At 41.6% G+C, this 13497-nt stretch overlaps 1 protein-coding gene across 7 annotated transcripts in view; it reads right to left on the bottom strand.

The window, feature by feature from the left end:
* Positions 1–13497, bottom strand: part of SPATS1 (spermatogenesis associated serine rich 1) — a 37546-nt gene that overhangs the window by 20956 nt on the left and 3093 nt on the right. For all 7 annotated transcript variants that reach the window (XM_054491232.2, XM_054491233.2, XM_054491234.2 and 4 more), the window contains one exon: positions 6396–6543. In XM_054491232.2, the coding sequence (XP_054347207.2) occupies positions 6396–6543 (148 nt within the window). The remainder of the gene's footprint in view (positions 1–6395; positions 6544–13497) is intronic.

Here is a 13497-nt window from a genome sequence, read left to right as displayed (position 1 = left end):
GATAAAATCAGGCAGGTGCAGCGGCTCATGCCTATAATCTTAGTATTTCGGGAGGCCAAGGTAGGAGGATCACTTAAGCCCAGGTGTTGGAGACCAGCCTGGGCAAAATAGTGAGACCTCATCTCTACAAAAAAATTTTTAATTAGCCAGGTGTGGTGGTGCACACCTGTAGTTCTAGCTACCTGGGAGGCTGAGGTGGAAGGATCACTTGATCCCAGGAAGTGGAGGCTGCAGTGAGCAGTGACTATGCCACTGCACTCCAGCCTGGGCTATTGAGTGAAATCCCATTTCTTTAAAAAACATTTTTTTAATGGATAAAATGGCAAATGTTGTGCCATATATATTTTACTACAATTTTTAGAAAGGAATGATATATATTACAACATGTATGCACCTTGAAAGCATTATGCTAAGTGAAAGAAGCCAGACACCAAAGACCACACACATATTGATAATCCCATTAATATTACCTGTCCGAAATAAGCAAATCTATACAGACAAAAAGTAGATTAATGGTTGTCTCAGCCTAGAGGGATAGGAAGATGGGGCTGCAGGGGTATGATTGCTAAAGGGTATGGATTTCTTTTTGTGGTGATGAGAATGTTCTAAAATTGATTGTGGTGATAGTTGCACAACTTTATGAATACACTAAAAACCATCGAGTTGTGTGCACAGTTTGAGTGGGTGACTTTTATGGTATGTGAATTATGTTTAAATTAATCTGTTACCAAAAAGAGCATGTTTAATAAAACCATTAAATGCAAATAAAAAATCAATAAGCATATAAAGAAGATAAAGAAATAATCAAAAACAAACCTAGGCTGAAATGATTACAATAATAGAGCATTATGTTTAGCGCTAAACGTCCTAGCAGTTTATAAAGGCCCACAACAAACTATTATAGGTGTCAGCAGAAAATGTAATCACTTCTGGTTTAAATGGCTTTGCGCCTGATACCTGGCCTTGGACAATGTTTTCAGGTACGATGATCTGTTATCAAGTCACAGGATCTTTTTTCATAACAATGTGTCACTCATATTTAAATGGCGTCAAAGCAACTTCATATTGCTTGTCTTGTTTGCTCCCTACTAACAATCCTGTGATGTAGGTAGGACCAATAACTCAGTGCCCCCACCCCCGGTTCAGAATATAAGCAATTTTGGAGGTGTGTTAGTTTCCATGACAAGAGTATAGCTAGGGACAACTGGAATTGGGGTTCAATGTCTCAGAACTGTCACTCTCCTCTGCTTATCCTGACACCTTGGCTTTCTTTCTGCCAATTGCAGATGAGCTTCTTCACAAGAGCAAAAAGGCCACTGACAGCCCAGATTCAAATTCTCATGTCTTCCAACCAATTTTTACCCGTATCTCCAATGTGAAAAATCTCAGGGAAGGACTCACTGGCTCAGCTTAGATCACACGTTCTCCTTTAAATCAATCACAATCAAGAAGTGGAGAGAAGTAAGATGATGGTAGCTCCCATTCAGAATACTCATTAAAACTGGGTAGGCAGGAGGTCGAGACCAGCCGGGGAAACATAGCAAGACCTTGTGTTAAAATGTTTAAAAACTGCGTAGGGAAGGGCTGGGCATGGTGGCTCATGCCTGTAATCCCAACACTTTGGGAGGCCGAGGTGGGTGGATCACCTGAGGTCAGAGGTTCAAGACCAGCCTGGCCAACATAGTGAAACCCCGTCTCTACTGAAAATACAAAATTAGCCAGGTGTGGTGGCATGCACCTATAATCCCAGCTATTCAGGAGGCTGAGGAGGGGGAATCACTTGAACCCAGGAGGCCAAGGTTCCAGTGAGCTGAGATGGCGCCATTGGACTCCAGCCGGGACAACAGGAGCGAAACTCCATCTAAACAAACAAACAAACAAACAAACAAACAAAACAAACAAAAAAACTGGGTAAGGAAGGAGTGAAAATCAATTCCCCAGAAAAAGGAGAATAGCATAGACGACGCCACTGGAAAGTCAGTGGAAGCCAAGCAGCTTCTACAATATGTGAACACAGCAAGGCATTGGAGGAAGCCACTTCAAGCAAAGGAGGCAATGTGAGCAAAGGCATAGAAGGAAGAAACATCAAGAAATGAAGAAATTTGATGTGGTTGTGGCAGGAGTTTTTGAGATAAGGGTGGAGAAGAGAAGGAGACAGATCTGGAGAACTTGCAGTTCATATGAGGGGGGACTCTTTTTTATCAAGCTTTAATGGGATATCATTAAATAATGGTAAGCAAGGACATGACATGGTCACATGTGGTTAGAAAACTCTGGAAGCTGTGAAAGGAATGGGCTTTGAGAATATAAAATTTAAGTCAGGGAGTCCACTTAGGAGAGTGTAGCAGGCAGCCTCTGACATGGCTGCCAATGATCTCTGACTCTTGGTGTTTATTCCCTCCTGTAATCTTCTCCCTTTGAGTATAGGCTAGACCTACTGACTCACTTTCAACAAAGAGAAAACAGCAAACGTTATGGGATGTCACTTCTCAGGTTAGGTTACAAAGAGACTGTGGCTTTGTCTTGTGTGCACTCCTGCTTGCTTGTAAGGATAGACAGCTGCTATGTTGTGAGATGCCCTCTGTAGAGACAAGGAACTGAGGGAAGCCTGTGGGCAACAGCCAGTGGGGAACTGAACTCTCAGCCACAGCAGCCTGTGAGGAAGTGAATCCTGCCACCAACCATATGAGTGAGCTTGGAAGTGAATCCTCCCCCAGTTGAGCCTTCAGATGAGCCCACAGCTCTGGCCAACACCTCGATTGCAATCTTGTGAGAGAGACCTTGAGCCAGAGGCACCCATCTAGGTTATACTCAGATTCCCGACCTATAGAAAATGTGAGATAATAAATGTTTGTTGTTTTAAGTAACTAAGTTAGGGTGATTTGTTCTGTACCAATAAATAACTAATCTAGAAGGTATTACAGTGGTCCAGGTAAGAGATGATCAGGGTCTTGAATGGGACCATAGTAATATAGATGGAGTAGAAGAGATGGACTTATATGGTGTTTCAGGGCTTGATCCCCCATTGGATGAGCAGGAGGCGACAAGTATGACCTGTCAATCTGTACCTTTGGAGCTGTATGAATACTGAGATTATCAGCTGAGACAAGGGACACAGAAGGATTTGGTTTGTAAGGATGGGTGATGAGAAGTTCAGTCAAGGCATGTTGAGTTTGGGGGCCTGTGGGACATCAGGTGGAGATATCTGGAAAGCAGTTAAATATATCAATCTAAAGCCTGAGGCTATGTCTAGAGTGGAGCTTTAGATTCAGCTACACATGCTTTGACTGAGTTAGGTCCTCCGTAACCCAGGCATCATGAGAGATAAAGGGGACTTATTTAGGTGGGAATTAGGAATGCAGAAGTGGCAGCAATCACCCAGTTCCCCATCCTACAGGATGTGAACCTCACATTCTGGGCTTTCTTTCCCTCCCAATACATGGTCCCACTGCTGCTGCTAGTGATATACATCTGTTGCAGAGGACCTAAAGAGGCAGAGCTTAAGAATTATGCCAGCCTCTTCCATGTCTAGTGCTGGGGGCAGCAAGTCCACCTGGAGCAGATTTTATGATATAAAGAATCACTTGAGCAACTTCCCTTAACTTTGACTGAATAAATCCATTTCTAGGAATTTACTTGTATGATATAACCAGAGATGGGCAAAAGCTGAACATACAGGGACACGCATTACAGCACTATTTACAATAGCAAGTCTTTAAAACTATAGGTCACTGGTTAGATTGTGGTCTATTCATCTGACACTCAAGCACTGTAGTCATTGAAAACCATGTTCTTGAAAAACACTCAAAGGTATGAGAAAATTCTCTCTACATATTGCTCAGTGAAAAAGCTGCCTTTATAAGATGTCCTTCAGTAAGTGAATGAATAAACAAACTATGGTACATCCAGACAATGGAATATTCTTTGGCATTGAAAAAGTGAGCTATTAAGTGATGAAACGACATGAAGCCAACTTAAATGCATATTATTGAGAGAAGCCAATCTGAAAAGGGTATATACTATATGATTCCAACTATATGTCATTCTGGAAAGGAAAAACTATGGAGACAGTAAAAATATCTGTGGTTGCCAGGGGGTGGGATGGGTGGGAAGGGATGAATAGATGGAATACACAGGATTTTTTAGGACAGTGAAACCATAATGTGCTGGGAGCAGTGGCTCATGCCCAGCACTTTGTGAGGCTGCAGCATGTGGATCACTTGAGTCCAGGAGTTTGAAACTGACCTGGGTAGCATAGTAAGATCATGTCTCTACAAAAAAAATAAATTTACCAATTAGCTGGGCATGGTCACACACATCTGTGGTCCCAGCTACTCAGGAGGCTGAGGCAGGAGGATTGCTTCAGCCTGGGAGGTCAGGGCTGCAGTGAGCCATGATCATGCCACTGCCTGGGTGACAGAACAAGACCCTGTCTCAAAAATAAATAAATAAATAAAAATAGAGAAGCTACTATAATGATGGATACATGTCATTATACATTTGTCCAAACCCATAGACTGTGCAACACCAAGAGTGAGCCCTGTTGTAAACTAGGGGCTTTGGGTGATTATGATGTATCCATGTAGGTTCATCCATGGTAATAAATGTCCCACTCTGGTGCAGGATGTGATAGTGGGAGAGGCTGTACATGTGTTGGGGCAGGGAGTACATAGGAACTTTGTACCTTACTGTTAATTTTTCTGTGTACCCAAAACTGCTCTAAAAATAGTAAAACCCTTAATAAATCTTTTTAAAAAGTAGGTTTTACAAAAGAGTAGTATAATATGATCTTAACTGTAAAATAAATATATATTTTATGTGCAAAAAATATGTTTTCTTGCACATATAAAAAACTAATATCAAAATGTTAACACATATTCTCTAAGATGTGAAATTATAGTGACTTTTCTTTTATTTATCTTTTTATTTATTTTGACACAAGTTCTCACTCTGTCGCCTAGGCTGGAGTGCAACGGCTCAATCATAGCTCACTGCAGCCTGGAACTCCTGGGCTCAACTGATCTTCCCAACTCAGCCTCCTGAGTAGCCAGGATTACAGGTGCACACCGCCAGGCCTGGCTAATTTTTGTATTTTTTAGTAGAGTGGGGTCTCACTGTGTTGCCCTGGCTGGCCTCAAACTCCTGGCCTCATCCTCCCAAAGTGCTAGGATTACAGGTATGAGCCACCATGCCCAGCCATGTTACTTTTTTTTGTTTTGTTTTGTTTTTTTGAGGCGGAGCCTCGCTCTGTCGCCCAGGCTGGAGTGCAGTGGCACGATCTGGGCTCACTGCAAGCTCCACCTCCCAGGTTCACGCCATTCTCCTGCCTCAGCCTCCCGAGCATCTGGGACTACAGGCACCCACCACCACGCCCAGCTAATTTTTTGTATTTTTAGTAGAGATGGGGTTTCACCATGTTAGCCAGGATGGTCTCGATCTCCTGACCTCGTGATCTGCCCGCCTTGGCCTCCCAAAGTGCTGGGATTACAGGTGTGAGCCACCGCACCCGGCCGTGACTTTTATTTTTAATACTGTCTTCTTCTGTTCAAATTTTCTACAGTAAGCTTAAATTACTTCCATTGTAACAAAAATTATTAGAAGAGCATTTTCAAAACTTTTTATTGTAAAAGAAATATAAACAGGGAAAGTACATAAAACACAAAGTCAGTTTTACAACTAATTACAAAGCCAACATCCTGGTCAAAAAACAAAACGTTAGCCCGGCCCAGTGACTTACACCTGTAATCCCAGCACTTTGAGAGGCCAAGAAGGGAAGATGGCTTGAGCCCAGGAGTTTGAGGTTAAAGTGAGCCAAGATAATACCACTCTACTCCAGCCTGGGTGACAGAGCGAGACCCCTGTCTCTATCCAAACAAAAGAAACAAAACATTGCCAGTCCTTCCCTTCCCGACTCCCCAGAAACCATCTGTGTGTGTCCCTTTCCAGGAAAAGTAACCACTACCCTAATTGTGACTCTTACGATAATCATTTATTTGCTTTTCTTTAAGTTTTACCACCCATGTATGTATGTACATATCCCAAAAATATATAGTTTCACTTATTTTTTAACTTCGTAATAGCAAGCACTTACACAGAACTTGCTGTATGCCAGGAAGTCTTCTAAGCTCTTTCCAGGTATTAACTCAATTAATCCTCACAACAATCCTATAAGCTATCATCAGCATTTTACAGATAAGAACACTGAAGCCCAGGGAGGTGAAGTAATTTGCTCAGATTCACATGGATACTAAGTGGCAGAACCAGGATTTGAACCCACACAGTCAAGCTCCAGAATTCATGCTCTTGCCAAGTATACCATGCTACCTCTCAGACTGTTGGCTTCTTGGCCAGAACCTCCCCCAACAGTGACAGCTCTGCACCAGACCCTTACTTACTCTACGTAAGCAGACACTCTGGGGAGGCCTGGAGGCTCACTGACACTTGGGCCTGTTTCCACAGGAGATGAGGAACTGACACTTTTGCCAGAGGGTGTTGTGTTGGCAAAACATCCCTTAGATTCCAGAAAATCACTGCAATTAGTACCTGCAACACAGAGATATCATCATTTAATTACATTATTGAAAATACATTCCACTCTATTTTGTTTCCTAGATTATAAATAAATTTTTAAAACAGCTAACATTTATTGAGCATTTACTGTGCACTGAGGATTATGTCAACACCTTACACATGTTATCCCATTTAATCCCTATAACAACCCACAGGCTTAGGTATTCCTTATTATCCCCATTTTATGGTTGAGAAAACTGAGGCTGAGAAGGCTAAGAAACGTGCCTATGATCGCATAAAAAGTAAATATCTAGGCCCGGCGTGGTGGCTCATGCCTGTAATCTCAGCACTTTGGGAGGCCAAGGTGGGTGGATCAGATAAGATCCACCCTGACTTGAGGTTAGGAGTTCGAGACCAACCTGGCCAACATGGTGAAACCCCGTCTCTAAAAAAATACAAAAACTAGCTGGTCATGGTGGCACACTCTTGTAATCCCAGCTATTTGGGAGGCTGAGGTGGGAGGATTGCTTGAACCCAGGAGGCGGAGTTTGCAGTGAGCCAAGATCACATCACTGCACTCCAGCCTGGGCAACAGAGACTCTGTCTCAGAAAAACAAAAAAGAAAAAAGAAAACATCTAGGCCCATATTTGATTACAGCTCTTGTGACACTAAAGCCTGAGATTCTAACCCCTGTACTAGACTGCTTGCCCCTACATACAGTTCACCTACTCTGAACTAAGTAGAAGACCTAGGATCTGAAGTGAGCTGTATAGCACTATACATTGTATTAAGCATCTCAATATAATTTTCCAAAGAATTTGTTTATAAAAAGACTGATGAATATAATGCTGATCACAACCCAAAGAATGCCCTCAGAAACTTCTGTGGGTTCCTCTCACAGTTCTTATTCATCTTAGTAGAATCCATAACAGTGCCCGGCACAAAGCAGGTGCTCAATAAATGTTTGAGTGAATAAATGAAAAAGAATTATAACTCCCCAACCACCCACAGTTACAAGTAAGGGAGTCCTGAAAACCAGTGAGTGTCAGACAGAGAAGAATATCGATTATCTTCACTCTGCTATGCTATTAATACTTCATGAAAGCCAATTTGTTCTGTTATCATTTCATACAGTTATGTACCTCATTCAGCCACAAAAATAAAAAGTCCGATGAAAAGATTATGCATATTTCTTTATGCATAATTTCGTAGAGCACTGAAGCTCAATAGATGGCAATGTAACCTCTGGTAATGAGAAAATTCTAAGAAATAAGAGTCAAACTTCTCTGATTCTTGAGTATATTTTTAGACTGACTACTATTCCACCTACACAGTATCATGCTTCACACATATAGAGTCATCTTTTGGTATCGACGGAGGATTGGTTCCAGGACCCCCGCAATACAAAAATTACAAAAATCCAAAGATGCTCAAATCACTTATATGAAACAGTGTAGTATTTGAATATAACATATGCACATCCTCCTGTATGCTGTACTGTAAATCATCTCTAGATTACTTGTAATACCTAATACAATGCAAATGCTATGTAAATGGTTGTTATATATTTATTTGTATTATTTTTGTTGTTATATTGTTGTTTTCTTTTGTTTTCTTTTTTTTTTTTTTTTTGACACAGAGTCTCACTCTGTCGCCCAGGCTGGAGTTCAGTGGTGCGATCTCAGCCCACTGCAACCTCCGTCTCTGGGTTCAAGTGATTCTCCTGCCTCAGCCTCATGAGTAGCTGGTATTACAGGCACCCGCCACCACGCCTGGCTGATTTTTGTATTTTTAGTAGAGACAACGTTTCACCATGTTGGCCAGGCTGGTCTCAAACTCCTGGCTTCAAGCAATCCACCCACCTCAGCCTCCTAAAGTGTTGGGATTACAGGTGTAAGCCACGACACCCAGACTTGTTGTTTCCTTTTTGAATATTTACTATGGGCAGTTGGTCAAATCTGCCAATGCGGAACCTGTTGATATGACTGTATAGTATAAACTATGCAAATTCCCACCATCTATCAGCAGGACTGCTACTCAGAGAATTTTTTATTCACTTCCTCTCAAATTCATATCTCAAGTGAATAATATCTTTTCCATTCTTATCAAGTCCCAATCTATCACCAAACCTTTCACTCCTAAGAGGACTTTGCCTGTTAATCTACAAAGCTTAAAGTTCAGCTGAGCTACTTTCTCCCTTCAAAATCCTCCCACTCGGGCTTCTCAGGACATGGTGCAAGGCCTATCTGCATCAGAATTACCCAGGAAGCCTGTTAAAAATACAGATTCCCAAATTCCATCGCAGACCTATTGAATTAGAATCTCTCCAAGTGAGGCCTGGGAACCTGCATTTTAAATAAGCCCCCATCCTCACCCCTGCTCTTCATTTAGGCTCACATTTGGCAGTAATCTCCTTCTTGAAGTCTAGTTCCATCACTGCACTGTATTTTATCCCGTTCCACTTCCAGATTCCCAACTGCACAGAACTTCCTGAATTTGCCTAGTCATGAGAATCCCCTTGGGGCACTTGTTCAATATGCAGGCTCCAGGGCTCTGACTCAGACCTATAGTCTGGGAGCCAGGATATTTAAGAAGCACCTCAGGTGATTCTTAGGGTCAGCCAAGTGTGGGAAGTGCTGCTCTGGAATATGCCCCAGAGCCTAGAGCAGCCCCCAGCACAGTGAGGGCCAACTGGTTGCTTGAGGTGTAACTGGGATGAAGTCAAGCCCAGGGGAGGTGGCGGGCAAGCAGCAGGTGAGGATGAGGAGACAGGTCCCCAGTAACCAAAGGAAGAACCACCCATATACTAAGCCACAAAACAAGTATCAGCAATACATAGACCACACTTCCTGACCACAGTGCAATACAATTAGAAATCAATAATAAAAAGACAGCCAAAAAGTATCCATAAGCTTGGAAACTCAAACCACACTTCTAAATAATTCACATACAAGAAGAAATTGTAATGGAAATCATGAGGTGCTTAATGATCAACGAACACTGAGTACTATATATCAAAACTTGTGGGATTCAACTAAAACAATAATTAGAAATCTGGGGCCTTAAATGCATATGCTGTATTTCACTGAATATAAGGCACCATCAATTGTAATAGCATTGTTATTTTATGTATCACAAAGAACAAAGGCTGCCAATTAAAGTATGATACATGCTTTTATCACTTAGAATTTTTATACTTATTGAGGCATTCTTTTAGATTTACTTAGATATAGATTTTAATCACATATCACTCATGCACGTATATAAAGAAGGAAAATATAAGCACAATAGACTAGTTAAGGCATTCCTAAATCTTATGCACATTCAGAAATCTGACTACTAAATCACTTTCAACTCAATCACTATTGTCCACATTTTCCACCTAATACTGACCTAATATTTCAATAAAAATGTGAGTTGAGTGATGCAGCATTTCTTTCTTTTTTTTTTTTTTTTTTTGAGCCAGAGTCGCCCAGGCTGGAGTGCAATGGTATGATCTCGGCTCACTGCAACCTCCAACTCCAGGGTTCAAGCAATTCTCCTGTCTCAGCCTCCCGAGTAGCTGGGATTACAGGTGCATGCCACCACACCCAGCTTATTTATTTATTCATTTATTGGAGACACAGTCTCGCTCTGTCCCCCAGGCTGGAGTGCAGTAGTGCAATCTCAGCTCACTGCAACCTCCGCCTCCCGGGTTCAAGCGATTCTCCTGTCTCAGCCTCCCGAGTAGCTGGGATTACAGGTGCCCACCATCATGCCTGGCTAATTTTTGTATTTTTAGTAGAGACGGGGTTTCACCATGTTGGCCAAGCTGGTCTCAAACGCCTGACCTCAGGTGATCCGCCCATCTCAGCCTCCCAAAATGCTGGGATTACAGGTGCAGTGGCACCAGGACCAATTTTTGTATTTTTAGTAGAGATGAGGTTTCAACATATTGACCAGGCTGGTCTCTTAGCCAGGCTGGTCTCGAACTCCTGACCTCGTGATCTGCCTGCCTCGGCCTCCCCAAAGTGCTGGTATTACAGGCATGAGCCACCGCGCAAAAGTGCTTCTCTATTGTCTCTGGAGTTTTCTTCCAAGCTATGAACACATGTTCTAAATGCTTCAGTGCTCCTACAGCAAAAATTATTACAACTACATCCTACCTGCTGCTGGGCCCACAGACCTGGTAACATCCAGTCCCTACTTCAAAGATGCAAACTGTCTATCCAAGAATTGATGGATTATAGTGTTCAAAATAAAAAATTCCAAAATGAATGAGCCAAGTTGTCAATTTAAGAAATAAGAAAAAAAAAAAGAGTAACCCCTCTCCCCCCCAAAAAATTTTAAGGAATAAAATCATAAAAGCAGAAATGAATGAAATAAAGATTATCAGAACTATGGCTTCATGCAAAAGCTAATAATGTAGATAAACAAGGTGCAAGAAAAAATTTTAAACACAAATAAATAATATTAGGGCCTGGCCTGTAATTCCAGCACTTTGGGAGGCCAAGGTAGGTGGATCACCTGAGGTCAGGAGTTCAAGACTGCCTGGCCAACATGGTGAAACCCCATCTCTACCAAAAATACAAAAATTAGCCAGGCATGGTGGTGCACGCCTGTAATCCCCGTTACTCAGGAGGCTGAGGCAGGAGAATCGCTTGATCCCAGGAGGCGGGGGTTACAGTGAGCTGAGATCATGCCACACTGCACTACAGCCTGAGCAACAGAGTGAGACTCCATCCCCCCCCAAAAAAATAATAAAAATAATAGAAATGAAACAAGGCCATAATTATAAATAAAATAGAGATAAATTTACAGATAAAGAAATTAAGCTCCAGAAATGTCAAATAACTTCTTCAGGGTTACATAGCTATGGAGTATAATTTATAAAATGTAGTCTAATGTTCAAATAATCAAGACAGTACTGACAAAAACCCTAACAGACAAATCAATAGAACAAAATAGCAAACATAAATAGAATAAAATTTTATATGAAAACAAGTGGCATTTTATCTTGGTGAAGAAAGGATGGGTTATTCAAAAAATATTGCTGGAACAACTAATTAACCATTTGGAATAAAAATAAAATTAAACTTTTCTTATCCCAAACTGGAATAATCCAGATGTCTTACAGATTTGAATGTAAAAATTGAAATTAAAGATGTACCTGAAAAAAATAAGGGAAAGTTTATATAATCTTAGAGTGAAGAAGTTACTGCCAAGAAGATATCAAATACAGGCAAAATAAAGGAAAAGAGGCATAGATTTGAATATGCCTCTTTAAATATAAACTTAAAGCTTTCATAGCAAACTATAAACTGGGGGAAAATCTATAACAATATGATAGAAAAAAGAGTTAGTAGTCATGACAAATTATGAGCCTTTTTTTTATACTTTAAGTTCTGAGGCACACGTGTAAAACACGCAGGTTTGTTACACAGGTATACACGTGCCATGGTAGTTTGCTGCACCCATCAACCTGTCATCTACATTAGGTATTTCTCCTAATGCTATCCTTCTCCCTCCCCCAACCCCACGACAGGCCCCAGTGTGTGATGTTCCCCTCCCTGTGTCCATGTGTTCTCATTGTTCAACTCCCACTTATAAGTGAGAACATGCAGTGTTTGGTTTTCCATTCTTGTGTTAGTTTGCTGAGAATGATGGTTTCCAGCTTCATCTATGTCCCTGCAAAGGACATGAACTCATCCTTTTTTATGGCTGCATAGTATTCCATGGTGTATATGTGCCAGGTTTTCTTTATCCAGTCTATCATTGATGGACATTTGGGTTGGTTCCAAGTCTTTGCTATTGTGAACAGTGCTGCAATAAACATACGTGTACATGTGTCTTTATAGTAGAATGATTTATAATCCTTTGGATACCTACCCAGTAATGGGATTGCTGGGTCAAATGGTATTTCTAGTTCTAGATCCTTGAGGAATTGCCACACTGTCTTCCACAATGGTTGAACTAATTTACGCTCCTTGAGCTTTTATAAATTTATAAGATGAAAATAAATATCCAAAAAGAAAAAAAAAGGGCAAAAGATATGATCAGGTAACTTATTTTTAAAAACAGCCTGGACAAGGTGGCTTATGCCTGCAATCTCAGCACTTTGGGAGGCTGTGGCAGGTAGACTGCTTGAGGCTAGGAGTTCAAGACCAGCCTAGGCAACATATGGAGACCTGGTCTCTACAAAAAACTAAAAAGTTAGCTGGGCATGGTGTTGCGCACCTGTGGTCCCAGCTACTTGGGAGGCTGACATGAGGACTGCTTGAGCTGGAGAGGTCGAGTCTGCAGGGACCCCTGATCGTACCACTGCACTCCAACCTCGGTGACAGAGTGAGACCCCATCTCAGAATAAGATAAAATAAAATAACACATACAAATAGCCTACATATATTTGGGGGAAATTTCATCCATCCTAATAATTGGGTTTGGGGGAGTGGGTGGTTGTTTATTTTGTGGTTTTTTGTTTTTTTTTTTTTTGAGACAGGGTCTTGCTCTGTCACCCAGGCTGGAGTGATCTCAGTTCACTGCAACCTCTGCCCCTAGGACTCAAGTGATGCTCCCACCCCAGCCTCCCAAGTAGCTGGGACCATAGGCACACCAGCATGTCCGGCTATTTTTTTGTTGTTGTTGTATTTTTTGTAGAGATGGGGTCTCACCATGTTGCCCCGGCTGGTCTCAAACTCCTGAGCTCAAGTGATCCACCCACCTCAAAAGTGCTGGGATTACAGACATAAGCCACTGTACGTGACCTCGTCCAAATAATTGAAGAACTGAATTTAAAATGAGAGATCATTATTTGTTATCCATTTGCAAACACCCAGGTTTGGCATAGCTTGGAGGAATGGCATTCCTATCATTGCTGGTGGGAATGTCCCCATCTTACTGAAGAGCAGTTTGGCCATATGTGACTTCCGAAGCCTATAAGAAGTGCATATCATTTGACTCAATAGTTCTACGTCTAGAAATGTATCTATGAAAAAGGCATGAAATGC

The sequence above is a fragment of the Pongo pygmaeus genome, chromosome 5 (assembly GCF_028885625.2).
Source record: "Pongo pygmaeus isolate AG05252 chromosome 5, NHGRI_mPonPyg2-v2.0_pri, whole genome shotgun sequence".
Lineage (NCBI taxonomy): Eukaryota > Metazoa > Chordata > Mammalia > Primates > Hominidae > Pongo > Pongo pygmaeus.
This window is presented reverse-complemented; position numbering and strand designations above follow the sequence as displayed.